The 19,531-nt window shown below is 31.8% G+C and overlaps 1 protein-coding gene across 1 annotated transcript in view; it reads right to left on the reverse strand.

Moving 5' to 3' along the window:
• LOC109096251 (A disintegrin and metalloproteinase with thrombospondin motifs 14-like) overlaps window positions 1–19,531 on the reverse strand; it is a 42,093-nt gene that overhangs the window by 6,534 nt on the left and 16,028 nt on the right. The window contains exons 5-15 of the mRNA XM_042734867.1: window positions 14,675–14,807; window positions 14,369–14,482; window positions 12,981–13,129; window positions 12,730–12,902; window positions 10,847–10,980; window positions 9,657–9,780; window positions 8,342–8,422; window positions 6,903–7,066; window positions 6,332–6,497; window positions 1,446–1,578; window positions 507–714 (exon numbers count right to left, since the gene is read on the reverse strand). Coding sequence (XP_042590801.1) covers window positions 507–714; window positions 1,446–1,578; window positions 6,332–6,497; window positions 6,903–7,066; window positions 8,342–8,422; window positions 9,657–9,780; window positions 10,847–10,980; window positions 12,730–12,902; window positions 12,981–13,129; window positions 14,369–14,482; window positions 14,675–14,807 — 1,579 coding nt within the window. The remainder of the gene's footprint in view (window positions 1–506; window positions 715–1,445; window positions 1,579–6,331; window positions 6,498–6,902; window positions 7,067–8,341; window positions 8,423–9,656; window positions 9,781–10,846; window positions 10,981–12,729; window positions 12,903–12,980; window positions 13,130–14,368; window positions 14,483–14,674; window positions 14,808–19,531) is intronic.

Consider the following 19,531-nt stretch of genomic DNA (forward strand, 5'->3'; position numbering starts at 1 on the left):
TTAATTTTGCCATTAATTGTAAGAATCCAGGGAGATTTCTGTTTGTGCTGCACACAGAGATGTGATCTGATCATCATCAGTCTGTCTGGAGTCACATGAAGAAACAGAACAAACTGAGACAGACTCAATCCAGAAGAACTGTGTCTCCGAGACGCTTCAAGAAACCTTCCTGCAAAGCTCCTGAGAAACTCTGCGCAAGTGCACCGAGGGCAAAAGCTGCTTTAAACACAAAGGATGCTCCACCAAATGATGATTTAGTTTAGTTAATACAAGTTACTCAATAAAGAAAATCTATTTATGACATTATTTTTGACAGCATCCTCATTTTACAGCATTTTTACACAAGAGCCTAAAACTTTTAACAGTACTGTAGCTTTGCAGGAAGGTTTCTTGATGCGTCTTGTAGACACAGTTCTTCTTCAGTTATTGAGTTAGAGAAAAATGATAAATTGATGGGTTTTTGGGGTTTATATGAAAAGAATTACAGAAATTGTGTGAATGATGACTTGTGTGTATGCTCCGGTCCTCCACTGAGACGGGCAGGTGCTGGTGTTACAGGCTCTGCGGGTCTCAGGACGCTCCTCGCTGCAGTATTTGGTGTGAACGGGTTTGTTGGTGCCGTTCTGGAGCGGCTGCATGCACTGGACCACCCGAGACTGATATCCCAGCTTCCCGCAGGATTTACTGCACGGACCCCACTCCTCCAGCACCCACCTGCACACACACACACACACACACACACACAGCTCGCTCAGGCTTCATTCGGGTCTCAGGTCGAGGCATATGACTGTATCAAATTTACATGTTTAGTGCTTTTATCATGGTATACAGTATTATCACGATACTGAAATTTAGTTGCATAAAAGTGTTGTCTTGATACAGTATAACAGGTTAAAAAAAATTCCTATAACGAAAAGAACTGAACATTTAAATGCAATAAAGCAAAACACAAAAAACATATGATGTAAAAAAAAAAAAGATTAAAGTGCAAAAGAATTATAAAGACCAATAAGTATCACTCAACTTTTGATTTTAACGTGTTATTAAATATAGAAATTACCTAAGATTAATGAATGTTGAGAAGAATTGTTCATTGGCGGTTTAACTAATGAATTAATTAATGGAGCCCTAATGTAAAGTGTGACCGAACAATAAAGAATCAAAACATTTTCAAACAATATCTTCAAATAAACAGAATGAGAGCCACAAATAAATCTTACAGTATCACAAATAAGAATTAAATTCACAAAAATAAATAAATCAATAAATAAATAATAAATAAATAATATTTTATGTCACAAACACAACTTTGCCTGGCATTGATTTGTGGAACAGTCGCTGTGCATTTGTGAATTGCTGCAAACATTTGTGCATTTTGAAACATTAGCGGCACATGTTTAGTCTCAGGTGACTCTTAATGCTGGTAATGACTCTAAATGACTCACGTGGGCTGGCTGCAGCTGTTGGTGTTGCAGCGTTTGCGGATGGGTTTGGGCTTTTTATTGATCTCACAGAAGTTCCTGTGAACCAAACGCCCGTCGCTCTTCCTCCGACAGCCGTATTTAGTGTACTGGACACCTGAGGAACACACATGCATTAGTACTAGCAAAGTGCATTTATACACTATTGCTCAAACTTTTGGAATAATTATAATTTTTAATGTTTATGAAAGAAGTATCTTTTGCTCACCCTGGTGCATTTATTTGATCAAAAATACAGTCAAAATTATGGAATAAAAATGGTAATTGCGACTTTCTCACAGTTCTGACTTTTTTTTCTTGCGAGTTAACATCACTAAGTTCAGACTTTTTTCTCACAATTGCGAGTTTAGACTTTTTTTTTTTCTCGCAATTGCGAGTTAACATCACTAAGTTCAGACTTTTTTCTCACAATTGCGAGTTTAGACTTTTTTCTCGCAATTGCGAGTTAACATCACTAAGTTTAGACTTTTTTCTCGCAGAGTTATAGACTTTTTTTCTCCGCAATTGCGAGTTTACATCTCTAAGTTCAGACTTTTTTCTCACAATTGCGAGTTTAGACTTTTTTCTCGCAATTGCGAGTTAACATCACTAAGTTTAGACTTTTTTCTCGCAATTGCGAGTTTACATCACTAAGTTCAGACTTTTTTCTCGCAATTGCGAGTTTACATCTCTAAGTTCAGACTTTTTTCTCGCAATTGCGAGTTTACATCTCTAAGTTCAGACTTTTTTCTCGCAATTGCGAGTTTACATCTCTAAGTTCAGACTTTTTTCTTACAATTGCGAGTTTACATCTCTAAGTTCAGACTTTTTTCTCGCAATTGCGAGTTTACATCTCTAAGTTCAGACTTTTTTCTCGCAATTGCGAGTTTACATCTCTAAGTTCAGACTTTTTTCTCGCAATTGAGAGTTTAGACTTTTTTCTCGCAATTTCGAGTTTACATCTCTAAGTTCAGACTATTTTCTCGCAATTGCGAGACATCTTTCAGACTTTTTTCTCGCAATTGCGAGTTCAGACTTTTTTCTTACAATTGCGAGTTAACATCTCTAAGTTCAGACTTTTTTTCTCGCAACTGAGATTGCGAGTTTACATCTCTAATTTTTCAGACTTTTTTTCTCAGACTTTTTTTTCTCGCAATTGCGAGTTTACATCTCTAAGTTCAGACTTTTTTCCTCGCAATTGCGAGTTTACATCTCTATTTTGAGACTTTTTTCTCGCAATTGCGAGTTTACATCTCTAAGTTCAGACTTTTTTCGCAATTGCGAGTTTACATCTCTAAGTTCAGACTTTTTTCTATCGCAATTGAGAGTTTAGAAACTTTTTTTCTTCCGCATTGCGAGTTTACATCACTAAGTTCAGACTTTTTTCTCGCAATTGCGAGTTTACATCTCTAAGTTCAGACTATTTTCTCGCAATTGCGAGTTTACATCTCTAAGTTCAGTTGCGCAATTGAGAGTTCAGACTTTTTTTCTCTCGCAATTGAGAGTTTTTTTTCTCGCAATTGCGAGTTTACATCTCTAAGTTCAGACTTTTTTTCTTACAATTGCGAGTTTACATCTCTAAGTTTCAGACTTTTTTCTCACACCTTGCGAGTTTACATAAGTTCAGACGTTTTTTTACAATTGCGAGTTTACATCACTAAGTTCAGACTTTTTCTCACAATTGCGAGTTTACATCTCTAAGTTTCAGACTCTTTTTTCTCACAATTGCGAGTTTACATCTCTAAGTTCAGACTTTTTTCTCGCAATTGAGAGTTAACATCACTAAGTTCAGACTTTTTTCTCGCAACTGAGAGTTTAGACTTTTTTCTCGCAATTGCGAGTTTACATCTCTAAGTTCAGACTTTTTTCTCGCAATTGAGAGTTTAGACTTTTTTCTTGCAATTGCGAGTTTACATCTCTAAGTTCAGACTTTTTTCTCGCAATTTGTGAGTTTACATCTCTAAGTTTCAGATTGCGACTTTTTTCTCGCAATGAGAGTTCAGACTTTTTTTTTCTCGCAATTGCGAGTTTACATCTCTAAGTTCAGACTTTTTTCTTAAATTGCGAGTTTACATCTCTAAGTTCAGACTTTTTTCTTACAATTGCGAGTTTACATCTCTAAGTTCAGACTTTTTTCTTGCAATTGCGAGTTTACATCTCTAAGTTCAGACTTTTTTCTCGCAATTGAGAGTTCAGACTTTTTTTCTCTCGCAATTGCGAGTTTACATCTCTAAGTTCAGACTTTTTTTCTTACAATTGCGAGTTTACATCTCTAAGTTCAGACTTTTTTCTTACAATTGTGAGTTTACATCTCTAAGTTCAGACTTTTTTTCTCACAATTGCGAGTTTACATCTCTAAGTTCAGACTTTTTTTTCTCCGCAATTTGAGAGTAGACTTTTTCTCTCGCAATTGCGAGTTTACATCTCAAAGTTCAGACTATTTTTCTCGCAATTGCGAGTTTACATCTCTAAGTTCAGACTTTTTTCTCGCAATTGAGAGTTTAGACTTTTTTCTTGCAATTGCGAGTTTACATCTCTAAGACTTTTTTCTCGCAATTGCGAGATCTCTAAGTTTAGACTTTTTTCTCGCAATTTCGAGTTTACATCTCTAAGTTCAGACTATTTTCTCGCAATTGCGAGTTTACATCTCTAAGTTCAGACTTTTTTTCTTACATTGCGAGTTTACATCTCTAAGTTCAGACTTTTTTTCTTACAATTTTGAGTTTACATCTCTAAGTTCAGACGTTTTTTTTCTCACAATTGCGAGTTTACATCTCTAGTTCAGACTTTTTTTCGCAATTGAGAGTTTACTTTTTTTCTCGCATGCGAGTTTACATCTCAAAGTTCAGATTTTTTCTCGCAATTGCAAGTTTACATCTCTAAGTTCAGACTTTTTTTCTCGCAATTGAGAGTTCAGACTTTTTTTCTCGCATTGCGAATTTACATCTCTAAGTTCAGACTTTTTTTCTCGCAATTGCGAGTTTACATCTCTAAGTTTATGATTTTTTATGGCTTTTTTGTGTTTATTTCTATTTTTTATGTCTATTTTTCTCGCAATTGCGAGTTTACATCTCTAAGTTCAGACTTTTTTTCCTCGCAATTTTTCTCGCAATTGCGAGTTTACACCATCTCTAAGAGACTTTTTTCTTACAATTGCGAGTTTTAACATCTCTAAGTTCAGACTTTTTTCTTACAATTGCGAGTTTACATCTCTAAAGTTCAGACTTTTTTCTCACAATTGCGAGTTTACACATCTCTAAGTTCAGACTTTTTCTCGCAATTGAGAGTTTAGACTTTTTTTCTCGCGCATTGCGAGTTTACATCCTAAGTTCAGACTATTTTCTCGCAATTGCGAGTTTTCTCTAAGTTCAGACTTTTTTTTCTCGCAATTGAGAGTTTAGACTTTTTTCTCGCAATTTCGAGTTTACATCTCTAAGTTCGACCTTTTTTCTCGCACTTGCGAGTTTACATCTCTAAGTTCCGACTTTTGCGCAATTTCGAGTTTACATCTCTAAGTTCAGACTTTTTTCTCGCAATTGCGAGTTTACATCTCTTAGTTTCAGACTTTTTTCTCGCAATTGCGAGTTTTACATCTCTAAGTTCAGACTATTTTCTTACAATTGCGAGTTTACATCGCTCAGTTCTGACTTTTTGTCTTACAATTTGAGTTTACATCTCTAAGACTTTTTTTTTCTCACAATTGCGAGTTTATCATCTAAGTTCAGACTTTTTTCTCGCGCAATTGACAGACTTTTTTCTCGCAATTGCGAGTTTACATCTCAAAGTTCAGACTATTTTTCTCGCAATTGCAAGTTTACATCTCTAAAGTTCAGACTTGTTTTCTCTCGCAATTGAGAGTTTAGGACTTTTTTTCTCGCAATTGCGAGTTTTACATCTCTAAGTTCAGACTTTTTTCTCGCAATTGCGAGTTTACATCCTCTAAGTTCCGACGTTTTTTTTCTCGCAATTTCGAGTTTACCCATCTCCTCTAAATTCAGACTATTTTCTCGCAATTGTGAGTTTACATCTCTAAGTTCAGACTTTTTTCTCGCAATTGAGAGTTCAGACTTTTTTCTCGCAATTGCGAGTTTACATCTCTAAGTTCAGACTTTTTTCTTACAATTGCGAGTTTAAATTCTAAGTTCAGACTTTTTTCTTACAATTGCGAGTTTTACATCTCTAAGTTCAGACTTTTTTCTCACATTGCGAGTTTACATCTCTAAGTTCAGACTTTTTTCTCGCAATTGAGAGTTTAGCACTTTTTTCCCTCTCGCAATTGCGAGTTTACATCTCAAAGTTCAGACTATTTTCTCGCAATTGCGAGTTTACATCTCTAAGTTCAGACTTTTTTCTCGCAATTGAGAGTTTAGACTTTTTTCTCACAATTGCGAGTTTACATCTCTAAGTTCAGACTTTTTTCTCACAATTGCGAGTTTACATCTCTAAGTTCAGACTTTTTTCTCGCAATTGCGAGTTTACATCTCTAAGTTCAGACTTTTTTATCACAATTGAAAGATAACATCACAAAGTTAGGACATTTTAATCGCAATGCAAGTTTACATCTTGAAGAGCTGACTTTTCTTTTCAATTGTTTCTTTTTCCACCACAGAATAAAAAATAAATGTAAGTGCAACTTTTTTCTCATAATTGAAAATTCATCTTTGCATCACAGGAATAAATTACATTTTAAAATATGTTCAAATAGAAAACAGTTGTTTTAATTTGTAATAATATTTCATATTATTACTGTTTTTACTGTATTTTTTGATCAAATAAATTCAGCCTCTGTGAGCACTAGAAGCTTCTTTCAAAAACTTTGCAAATGATTTCAAACTTCTGTAATAAATCTCAGAGTATGTTCAGTGGCACACCTCCGCCGCAGGGTTTGGAGCAGTGCGACCAGCTCTTCAGCGCCCACTCGTACGTGTCCAGTTCGGCCAGCAAGACATTGTTGTTGGTGATGACCGGCAGAAGATCTTCATGAATTATGTATTTGAAGCTCAAACTGATCTTGGTGTCCTCGGCCTGCGGGACGACCTGCTCAAAGCGACAAACTCAACACCTGCCGCATCAACTCAATCAAACTCCAAAAGCGTTTCACATTGATTGATCGCCTTATACATACGATTGATATGTATCTCGTATATGCTCTGCTGCTCAATATACAGCATTAAATTAAGATAGCAGATAATAAGATAAAGTTTGGTTCTATACCAGAAACACAAACTCTCTATAATGCTTACAAAAGTGCATCCTAAAATATAATTAGAGGTACAATTAGCATCAAGCTACACTTGAAAATGTATGTAATCATTAATGTATTTGCTTAAAACCATCATTGAGTGTTTGTAATAACTTCTGATTGTGATCTATAGTTGATTTTGATTCTATAATAGGCAAATTTTCACGTTCAGTGTGAAAAGGCCTTTACGGCACTCTTACCAGCACCACGATGCCTTCGTGCAGCGGCCCGACGGTCTTCAGCGACTCTTTGCCGTTTGCCACCGAATATTCCCACTCCAGGCCGTTCTCAATAAAAGTCTTGGACGTGATTTCTTCTCCCTTGGCGTTCAAGATAAAACTGCCAGTGACCTGATTTTTAACAGCTGAGGAACGCACGCACGGACAGAAGAGAAAGAAACAACTTTAGAGGAATATTATGGGCTCAATACGACTTAAACTCTATTAACAGCATCTGTGGGATTACAAGAGAAAATCCTTTTAACTGAGAAGATGAAACATTGTGCAGAATATACTAGCTTTTAATGTTTCAACCTATAGTATGCAACATTACATCATATTTGTTTTAAATGTTTAATTACATTTTATGCAAGATATTATACTACTTATAATGTTTTATGATACTACTACAGTTATTTATATTTTAAATTACATTTTGCATTTTCAATTTTTATTTTAATTTTAATTCAAGTTTTAGTAATTAGTGATATATATATATACATATAATTTTTCATTTATTTATGTTTCAGTTTGAGTAATTTTTCAATACTGTGCCGTTTTTAAAAACAGCAGGCATTATAGAATGATAAACGTTTAAAACTGTGGTATGCTACATTATATCATATATTTATCTTCTATTTTAAATGTTTAATTAAATTTGTGTAACAAATATCTTTATTATCCAATATTACTTATATCTTACATTAGTTTTTGTTAATATTTTTTCATATTTTTTAATTCAAGTTTTTGTAATTTTTAGTAATGTTTTTTTATTTTCATTAGTTTTTTTTTATTATTTCAGTATTGGTAATTAAGTACTTAAATTTAAAATTATTTTATTTCAGTAAGTTGTAAAGGTAACATTTCTACATTTTATTTAGATTTTCATCTAATATAAATTTTGTTATTTCGGTTTTATTTTCAATTTCACTTCATTTATTTATTTATAAACCACTTTTCAAAGTGCATTAATGGAATATATATTTTTTAATAGTTTTGGTTTTAGTTAACAACACTGCTCTATATAATACTATAAAGTCTATACTACAAAGTACACAAATAGTAAGAATAGTATGCTATTCTGAACACAGACAACATCAATCAATGTGCACATTGTTTTAGGGTCATAAAATAAAGTTTCACATTTAAACCCTTCATATTTTCTGTGATAATAAATCAGGCTTTCAGCAGAAGCTGAACTTGAACTCAGGGATTCAAGTCAAAGAAAAGAAAGAAATACAAACGTAACAATTAGAACAAACTGCTTAAGCCAAGCTGGGAGATGTTGGGAATCTAAAATGGCACGCAAAGCATGATGGGAAGGCAGTAATTGGTCTCAATAGGATGCATGGCTGCCCTGGGTTTGTGTCGCTGGAGGAAAGCATTGATTCCTACTGAAAGATGCACAGGTACAAACTCACCAATTACATGAGGCGACGTTTCATTCTCCTCGATCACAATGTGCCGAGCTCCAGCAGGAATATCAAACATCTTCAGCAAACCTGACAGAGAGAGAGAGAGAGAGAGAGTGATCATGTTTGACAATAAAGAACCCAATATTTCACTCAGAAAAATCAATCTCATTATTCTGATTTTAAAGTGAAATTGCTTTCGTGAGATTCATCCAGACGTGAAAATATGAAACACAGAGATGCTGTAGAGTCAGAGGTACAGAGCTGATCTTTATGTTTGGCTCGAGGTGTTTTACATGTTTGACAAGAAACAATTCGATAGATGATCCTCACCAAGAAAAGGTCCTGTTTATATAATTCATCACAAAATCATAAATTATTTTTTGCATAAAGGAAATGAGGCCTTACTAAAGAAGTAATCTGCACAAAAAAAAATCACACATTTTCATTACTTTTGAAAAAAAAAAAAAAATTAGATAATTTTGGAGTAAAATATGAACTATACTAGTTTTTATATTTTTTAGATTTTTTTTTTTTTTTATTTTTTTTTTTGTTATTTTTATTTTTTTTTTTATATTTTTTTTTTTTGTTTTTTTTGTAATTGTCGTATTCCGTTTAAACTCATTTTATTTCAGTTAGTTGCCATGGCAACATTTCTCATTTTCATTTAGTTTGTTTTCAATCTAATATTTTAACAAAAATGCTTTTTAATAATTTTGTAAACATTTATTATTTTATTTCAGTTAGTCAACATTACATTTAAAAATATATTAAATTCATTTATTTAATAGATTTTTTATCGAATATTTATATTATTTATTATTTAAATATTTATTTATTAATTATTTAAAAATTATTTATTTATTATTGCTCTTTTGTTGTTTTTGATTGCTTCCATTGTTCTCATTTGTAAGTCGCTTCGGAAAAAACGTCTGCTAAATGACTAAATGTAAATGTAAATTTATCTTATCTCAATTTCATTCTATTTATTTATTGTAAATAAAATGTTTTTAATAGTTATACTCTACATACTACACTATAAAGTCTATATACTACAAAGTGCACAAACATTTACACTTTGTACTTCACATTAAAACACTGTATTTTTTCTTTATAAAATCAGGCTCTCAGCAGGAGCTGAACATGAGCTCAGAGATTCAAAACAAACCGAGAAAGAAAGTTGTGTTTGTCCCGAGGCATGTGTGTTTTTAGGCCACAGAGAAAGATTGAAGTAAACGCTACTGTAGTAAATAATGAAACGTGGTTTCGTCAGTGTTTGTCCGGAGGACGGCTGAATGTGTTTGCTCTCCGTCTGAGTTTGTACCTGTCTTCTTGGGGGTTTTGGTGAGCGTGAGTTTGACGGTTCGGCAGTGTGAATTGTCTCCCTCACAGACGCCACATTTATCCTCCTGTTTGTACGATCCCACCTCCTTATCACAGCCGACGTTCTGATCAGAAGAGACAGACAGGAGGGATTCATTCATTCATACTTAAACAGGTCAGACACTGAAGAGAAGGTGCGCTCAATCAGTAGTGTGTCTCTGAGGTCAGTTTGCTGTTGTTGCAGTCAATATATTCAACAAGTTGTGAAAGTGAAAAAGATTTTTATTTTATGACAGATACAAACACTTTCAGTCAGCAAGAATGCATTAAATTGCTCAAAAAGTGACAGATATTGAGACACTGATAATATTATAAAAGATTTCTATTCGAAATAGATGCTGTTATTTTCAACTTTCAATTCATCAAAGAATCCTAAACCATAAAATGTATCATGGGTTTCCACAAAAATATTGAGCTGTTTTCAACATTGATAATAATCAGAAATGTTTCTTGAGCAGCAAATCAGCATATGCGACCCTGCAGCACAAAACCAGTCTGAAGTCTCTGGGGTTTATTTGTAGCAAGAGCCACAAAAACATTGTATGGGTCAAAATTATCGATTTTTCTTTTATGCCCAAAATCATTAGGATATTAAGTAAAGATCATGTTCCATGAAGATATTTAGTAAATTTCATATCATAGATATATCAAAACTTAACTTTTGATTAGTAATATGCATTGCTAAGAACTTCATTTGAACAACTTTAAAGATGATTTTCTCAATATTTAGATTTTTTTGCACCCTCAGATTCCAGATTTTCAAATAGTTGTATCTCAGACAAATATGTTTCCTCCTAAACAAACCACACATCAATGGAGAGATTATTTATCTTTCAGATGATGCATAAATCTCAATTTCCAAAAATTTACCCTTATGACTGATTTTGTGCTCCATATTAGATTGATTTCTGAAGGATCATGTGACACTGAAGACTGGAGTAATGCTGAAAATATTTAATCTATTTATTAATTTGGACCAATAATATATTATTGTTTCTAAGTTATATAAATATTAATATATTTAAAAAGTTATATTTAGTGTCCTAAACAGATGCAATGATTTAAAAGAAGCAGTATTAGCGAATGAATCAGATATCCGGATTGTGTTTCTGTGCAAGATACGATTCTCACCAGACACTCTCCTCGAGCGCAGACGCTGAACGGATCCGTGTAACTGCAGCGCGTCCCATCATGCATCACCTGGTTCATGAAGACGACTTCACCCGTCTCTTTAGAGCGGCAGCTCAACTCGCACTTATGAGCCTCTGAAATACACAAACAGCCACGAGACGTCAACATCTCGCCCTTGAAAGTCACAAAACCAGTGCTGCATTGATGTATTAGCAGAGAATACAAAGGGCTCATCTCTTCATATAAAGGCCAGCAGTCTTCAGCTTACATAACAGTGACTGTAAACGTGCAGATGAGCTCTTTCACAGAGTCTGTCTCTGTAATTAAAAGTCGTGCTGTGAATAAAAGTGTCTGCTAAATGACCACCTACTTACTCTCAAGAGTTCACAGCTCGTGAGATGCAGATGAGAGATGCACAAAGAGAAATGTGTCTCAAGGTGAGGCGTGATTCAAATCAACTCACACACAGAATATGCTAAAGAGAAGCACAATGAGAGTCAGCCGCACTAAACAGTGAGACGTGACCGTAATTAATGCCTTCACAGAATACTGATGCATATGTGGATGCATGAAGGGTTTTATCTCTTCATGTCTTTCTGCTCCTCAGTCTTTCTCTCTCACACGGTCCTTATTTTTCCTGTTTTTTTTTTTTGTTTTTTTTGAGTCCTTATCTTTCAGAGAGACTGAATTATATTTATTTTATTTTTTATTATGCACTATGTGTAATTTGTGTGGAAATTGAAGGTGAAGGGAAAGGGATAGAAATGATACTTTTAAAAAATAACACCAGTTTACACTAGCATTCAATTGCCCCAGTGGGGGACAAATAAATGCATGTATTGAACTAAAAATACAGTAAAAATGTGAAATATTATTGCAGTTCGAAACAGCTGTTTTCTATGTGAATATATAGTAAAGTGTAATTTATTTCTGTGATGCACAGCTGTATTTTCAGCATCATTACTCCAGTCTTCAGTGTCACATGATCTTCAGAAATCATTCTAATATGATGATTTGCTGCTCAAGAAACATTTCTGATTATTATCAATGTTGAAAACAGTTGTGCAGCACAATATTTTTGTGGAAATCGTGATACATTTATTTTTTTTGAATGCTCAAAAGAACAACATTTATTTCAAATAGAATATTTTTAAATTATAAATGTCTTTTAATGCATCATTGATGAATAAAAGTAATAATTTGACCCCAAACTTTTAATTGGTGGATATATTTTCTACAGTTCTGTTCAAATATCACCACAAACCACCATTGTTCACGCATACTTTCTGTTTTTTTTAAGGTTAGAAAAATTAAGTTAAAATGCTCCAGAACAGGGTTTGATGAAAATTTATGAAAAGTCGATAATTAATTCAATAACGAAGATGTAAAATTAAAATAAATAATTTAAAAAATGAAAGCAATATAATAAAAGCCTAAATAATTAGTTAGTTTATTTTTAGAATATGTTCAATTTTATAATATTTTAATAATCAAATAATATTTAATAATTGATTTAATGACTGGTCGGTGCCGATAGCCTTGTGGTCCTATATCAATAAAGGCAAAAAGAATGAAATAAAATGGAATGATTGAATATTATAATATTATTATAATTTTATTTTATAATAATTTATTATTTTATTTGTTTACCTGCACCTCATGTGACCATTAACTGACATCAGAGACACATACAAAATATAATGTTGATAAAATATTAAATAATTAAATAATTCAATTATTTCAAGATATTCGGCTGACAAAAATGTTTGGGAATACCTGTTCCAAGAAATCAATTCCAGAATGCAAATATAAATATATTAATATAAACATTTAATATATTAATATATAAAGTGAAAAAATTGATTTATCTGCATTTCTCTCACCATCAGGATGTTCGTATGGCAGCCACGTGTGTTTGATGTTATTGTGGTATTTGTTGCTGCGCTGGACGCACTGCTGCGCTCTGAAGTCCTCGTATGGGCCGGGACAGTCCTCTGTGTTACACACATGATAATCCAAAGTTGATCCCGGACAATCACGACCTCCATACGCCGGCCTGCAGAGACAGAGAGGACATGAACAACAGAGCCGTTTCACTCATTCATGAGCTGGTGTAAGCAGGTTTGTAACGCACACAGGGTTGTTGCACTGGCGGTTGCGGGACCGAACGCCTCCTCCGCAGGTACGAGAACACGAGCCGAACTTTCCCCAGGAACTCCAGCCTCCGTCGTGTCCGTAGGGCTCATGGGACGACCTCCAGATGCAGTGGCCTTTAAAACACCACTGCAACACACACATTTACCAGTATCACTAGTCTACAACCATTACTATACATGAACACTGTGTCCTTAACATATCACCATATTAGTTGTAGATTGAAATGTCAATGACCATTGTTCAATTATGAGATTAAAATATCAATGTCATTGTTCAATTATGAGATAAAAAATATCAATGGCTATTGTTCAGTTATTTATTTAAAATATCAATGCTATTGTTCAATATGTAACTCAATCAATGCTATTTTTCAGTGATGAGGTTAAAATATCAATGCTATTTTTCAATTATGTAACTAAAATATCAATGGCTATTGTTCAAATATGCTATTTTTCAGTTATGGAGGTTAAAAATATCAAAGGCTATTGTTAAGTTATGTTATTGTAATTATAATTTGATTTTGTTTTAATATGTTCAAATGTTAGGTTAACAATATAGGATTTTGTTTTGTTTATTTTATATTAAAACATCAATGGCTTTAAATAATGTAATTAAAAGATCAATGGCTATTTTTCAATTATGTAATTAAAATATGAACAGCTATTGTTCAATTGTGTAATTAAAATATCAATGTCATTGTTCAATTATGAGATAAAAAATATCAATGGCTATTGTTCACTTAATCTTAAAATAATAATGCTGTTGTTAAATTATGAGATTAAAATAAAGGCTATTTTTCAGTTATGTAATTAAAATATCAATGCTATTGTTCAATTCATCTTAAAATAATAATGCTGTTGTTCAATTATGTAATTAAAATATCAATGGCTACTGGCTAATCATCAGCTCATTAGTAAAGACTCCAAGACCTCAAATGCATGTATCAGATAAGAGAGACACCAAAAACGTGCAGTGTTGGTGGTTCTCCAGGACCAGGATTGGGAACCACTGTATTAAGAGATTAAATATAAGTTGGTTTTGTTCTAAGCAACAGTAAGTAATTTCCAAATTAAAATGTGATCAGTAGTTACAGATGAAAGTCTGATGCTTGCAAACACGCCTGAGTAATAAAGTAATTTATGGATTTAGGTAATGGTTGGCTTTGTTCCAAGTACAAATAGCTGGCTGCTGAAAGAATGTGATGTGAGATTGACATTTTGCAAATGCTGATTTCTCCAAAGCAAGGTCATTTTGTTCTTGAGCCAACTGAATATACAAACATTTTATGAAGGTTGTGTGAAAAATGCGATATGCCAGTTTCATTCAATTGTTTGTTGGTGTTGACAAGAATCAGTACATTTTCACCTTTCCCGGTGCACACTCCGTCCCGTCCACCGGCGGGCCCTTCTTGGTCTTACAGAAGTACTGATTGTCAGGATGACTGCACCACAGCTGCTTACACGGGTCATATGTACGGAACTGGAGGATACAGAGACGACAAACTCATGGAATCATATTTCATTAAAATGCAATACGTTTCTCCTGATTTAGCTCTGCAGATGCACATTAAACAAACTCATGTTGGCCATCTCATCGTGAGCTGCATGAATTTGAGTCTATATTCACAGATCAGCGCTAAAAATAGAGATAGAAAGATGCTTGAGGACTTACTGCGGAGCACATCTTATACCCCACACCGAAATCAAAGCGGCACTGCTCATCCATGGAGTAGTTTATCCCGGGAAGCTCTGTGAGTTTAGGCCATTTCAGCTCAAACGGATCATCCAGAAGACAGTCATATGAGCTGAAAGAAATACAGTGGTATCAGTGCACTGCTCAAAACACTGATCAACAAATAAATATGCATTCTTTCCTGTATGGCTTTCTTTTCTATTTAAATATTGTTACTGATTTATTAAGCGATTATGACAATGCCTATTGTACTATTAAGACATTTACAAATATCAATGAGATTAAATATAAAAGATATTTAAATATCAATGGCCAATGTTCTTTTAAGAGATTTAAATATCAATGGCTAATGTTATTTTAAGATATTTAAATATCAATGGTTATTGTTCTTTTAAGAGATTTAAATATCAATGGCTTATGTTCTTTTAAGAGATTTAAATATCAATGGCCAGTTATATTTTGGTTTATTTAAATATCAATGGCTTATGTTCTTTTAAGAGATTTAAATATCAATGGCCAGTGTTCTTTTAAGAGATTTGGGCTAATGTTCTGTTAAGAGATTTAAATAAATATCAATGGCCAATGTTCTATTAAGAGATTTAAATAAATATCAATGGCCAGTGTTCTTTAAGATATTTAAATATCAATGGCCAATGTTCTATTAAGAGAGTTAAATAAATATCAATGGCCAATGTTCTATTAAGAGATTTAAATAAATATCAATGGCCAATTTTCTTTTAAGAGATTTAAATAAAAATAAATGGCCAATGTTCTATTAAGAGAGTTAAATAAATATCAATGGCCAGTGTTCTTTTAAGAGATTTAAATAAATATCAATGGCCAATTTTCTTTAAGAGAGGTTAATAAATATCAATGGCCAGTGTTCTTTTAAGAGATTTAAATAAATATCAATGGCCAATTTTCTTTTAAGAGAGTTAAATAAATATCAATGGCCAGTGTTCTTTTAAGAGATTTAAATAAATATCAATGGCTAATGTTCTTTAAGAGATTTAAATATCAATGGCCAATTTTCTTTTAAGAGATTTAAATAAAAATAAATGGCCAATGTTCTATTAAGAGATTTAAATAAATATCAATGGCTAATGTTCTTTAAGAGATTTAAATATCAATGGCCAATTTTCTTTTAAGAGATTTAAATAAATATCAATGGCCAATGTTCTATTAAGAGATTTAAATAAATATCAATGGCTAATGTTCTTTAAGAGATTTAAATATCAATGGCCAGTGTTCTGTTAAGAGATTTAAATATCAATGGCCACTGTTCTTTAAGAGATTTTAAATATCAATGGCCAATGTTCTATTAGAGATTTAAATATCAATGGCCACTGTTCTTTAAGAGATTTAAATATCAATGGCCAATGTTCTGTTAAGAGATTTAAATATCAATGGGCCACTGTTCTTTAAGAGATTTAAATATCAATGGCCAATGTTCTATTAAGAGATTTAAATATCAATGGCCACTGTTCTTTAAGAGATTTAAATATCAATGGCCAATGTTCTGTTAAGAGATTTAAATATCAATGGCCACTGTTCTTTAAGAGATTTAAATATCAATGGCCAATGTTCTATTAAGAGATTTAAATATCAATGGCCACTGTTCTTTAAGAGATTTAAATATCAATGGCCAATGTTCTGTTAAGAGATTTAAATATCAATGGCCACTGTTCTTTAAGAGATTTAAATATCAATGGCCAATGTTCTATTAAGAGATTTAAATATCAATGGCCACTGTTCTTTAAGAGATTTAAATATCAATGGCCAATGTTCTTTTAAGAGATTTAAATATGAATGGCTAATGTTCTTTTAAGAGATTTAAATATCAATGACCATTGTTCTTTTAAGAAATTTAAATATCAATGCTCATTGTTCTTTAAGAGATTTAAATATCAATGGCCAGTGTTCTTTTAAGAGATTTGGGCTAATGTTCTGTTAAGAGATTTAAATAAATATCAATGGCCAATGTTCTATTAAGAGATTTAAATAAATATCAAAGGCCAATGTTCTATTAAGAGATTTAAATATCAATGGCCAATGTTCTTTTAAGAGATGTAAATATCAATGGCCAATGTTCTATTAAGAGATTTAAATAAATATCAAAGGCCAATGTTCTATTAAGAGATTTAAATATCAATGGCCAATGTTCTATTAAGAGATTTAAATATCAATGGCCAATGTTCTATTAAGAGATTTAAATAAATATCAAAGGCCAATGTTCTATTAAGAGATTTAAATATCAATGGCCAGTGTTCTATTAAGAGATTTAAATATCAATGGCCAATGTTCTTTTAAGAGATTTAAATATCAATGGCCAATGTTCTATTAAGAGATTTAAATATCAATGGCCAATGTTCTATTAATAGATTTAAATAAATATCAATGGCCAATGTTCTATTAAGAGATTTAAATATCAATGGCCAATGTTCTTTTAAGAGATTTAAATATCAATGGCCAATGTTCTATTAAGAGATTTAAATATCAATGGCCAATGTTCTATTAATAGATTTAAATAAATATCAATGGCCAATGTTCTATTAAGAGATTTAAATAAATATCATTGGCCAGTGTTCTTTAAGAGATTTAAATATCAATGGCCAATGTTCTATTAATAGATTTAAATAAATATCAATGGCCAGTGTTCTTTTAAGAGATTTAAATAAATATCAATGGCCAATTTTCTTTTAAGAGATTTAAATAAAAATAAATGGCCAATGTTCTATTAAGAGATTTAAATAAATATCAATGGCCAGTGTTCTTTTAAGAGATTTAAATAAATATCAATGGCTAATGTTCTTTAAGAGATTTAAATATCAATGGCCAATTTTCTTTTAAGAGATTTAAATAAAAATAAATGGCCAATGTTCAATTAAGAGATTTAAATAAATATCAATGGCCAGTGTTCTTTTAAGAGATCTAAATAAATATCAATGGCCAATTTTCTATTAAGAGATTTAAATATCAATGGCCAATGTTCTATTAAGAGATTTAAATATCAATGGCCAATGTTCTATTAAGAGATTTAAGTATCAATGGCCAATGTTCTATTAAGAGATTTAAATAAATATCAAAGGCCAATGTTCTATTAAGAGATTTATATATCAATGGCCAATGTTCTATTAAGAGATTTAAATATCAATGGCCAATGTTCTTTTAAGAGATTTAAATATCAATGGCCAATGTTCTATTAAGAGATTTAAATATCAATGGCCAAAGTTCTTTAAAGAGATTTAAATATCAATGGCCAATGTTCTATTAAGAGATTTAAATATCAATGGCCAATGTTCTATTAATAGATTTAAATAAATATCAATGGCCAATGTTCTATTAATAGATTTAAATAAATATCAATGGCCAGTGTTCTTTAAGAGATTTAAATATCAATGGCCAATGTTCTATTAAGAGATTTAAATAAATATCAATGGCCAGTGTTCTTTAAGAGATTTAAATATCAATGGCCAATGTTCTATTAAGAGATTTAAATAAATATCAATGGCCAGTGTTCTTTAAGAGATTTAAAATATCAATGGCCAATGTTCTATTAAGAGAGTTAAATAAATATCAATGGCCCAATGTTCTATTAAGAGATTTAAATAAATATCAATGGCCAATTTTCTTTTAAGAGATTTAAATAAAAATAAATGGCCAATGTTCTATTAAGAGAGTTAAATAAATATCAATGGCCAGTGTTCTTTTAAGAGATTTAAATAAATATCAATGGCCAATTTTCTTTTAAGAGAGTTAAATAAATATCAATGGCCAGTGTTCTTTTAAGAGATTTAAATAAATATCAATGGCCAATTTTCTTTTAAGAGAGTTAAATAAATATCAATGGCCAGTGTTCTTTTAAGAGATTTAAATAAATATCAATGGCTAATATTCTTTAAGAGATTTAAATATCAATGGTCAATTTTCTTTTAAGAGATTTAAATAAAAAATAAATGGGCCAATGTTCTATTAAGAGATTTAAATAAATATCAATGGCTAATGTTCTTTAAGAGATTTAAATATCAATGGCCAATTTTCTTTTGAGAGATTTAAATAAATATCAATGGCCAATGTTCTATTAAGAGATTTAAATAAATATCAATGGCTAATGTTCTTTAAGAGATTTAAATATCAATGGCCAATTGTCTTTTAAGAGATTTAAATATCACTGGCTAATGTTCTATTAAGAGATTTAAATAAATATCAATGGCTAATGTTATTTTAAGAGATTTTAAATATCAATGGCCAGTGTTCTTTTAAGAGATTTGGGCCAATGTTCTTTTAAGAGATTTAAATATCAATGGCCAATGTTCTGTTAAGAGATTTAAATATCAATGGCCCAGTGTTCTTTAAGAGATTTAAATATCAATGGCCAATGGTCTATTAAGAGATTTAAATATCAATGGCCACTGTTCTTTAAGAGATTTAAATATCAATGGCCAATGTTCTTTTAAGAGATTTAAATATGAACCGCTAATGTTCTTTTAAGAGATTTAAATATTAATGACCATTGTTCTTTTAAGAAATGTAAATATCAATGCTCATTGTTCTTTAAGAAATTTAAATATCAATGGCTAATGTTCTTTTAAGAAATTTAAATATCAATGGCCAATGTTCTGTTAAGAGATTTCAATATCAATGGCTAATGTTCTTTTAAGAGATTTAAATATCAACGACTAATGTTCTTTTAAGAGATTTAAATATCAACGGCCATTGTTCTTTTAAGAAATTTAAATATCAATGGCCAATGTTCTTTTAAGAAATTTAAATATCAATGGCCAATGTTCTATTAAGAGATTTAAATATCAATGGCCAATGTTCTATTAATAGATT

This window comes from Cyprinus carpio, chromosome B12, assembly GCF_018340385.1.
Source record: "Cyprinus carpio isolate SPL01 chromosome B12, ASM1834038v1, whole genome shotgun sequence".
In the NCBI taxonomy this organism is placed as follows: domain Eukaryota; kingdom Metazoa; phylum Chordata; class Actinopteri; order Cypriniformes; family Cyprinidae; genus Cyprinus; species Cyprinus carpio.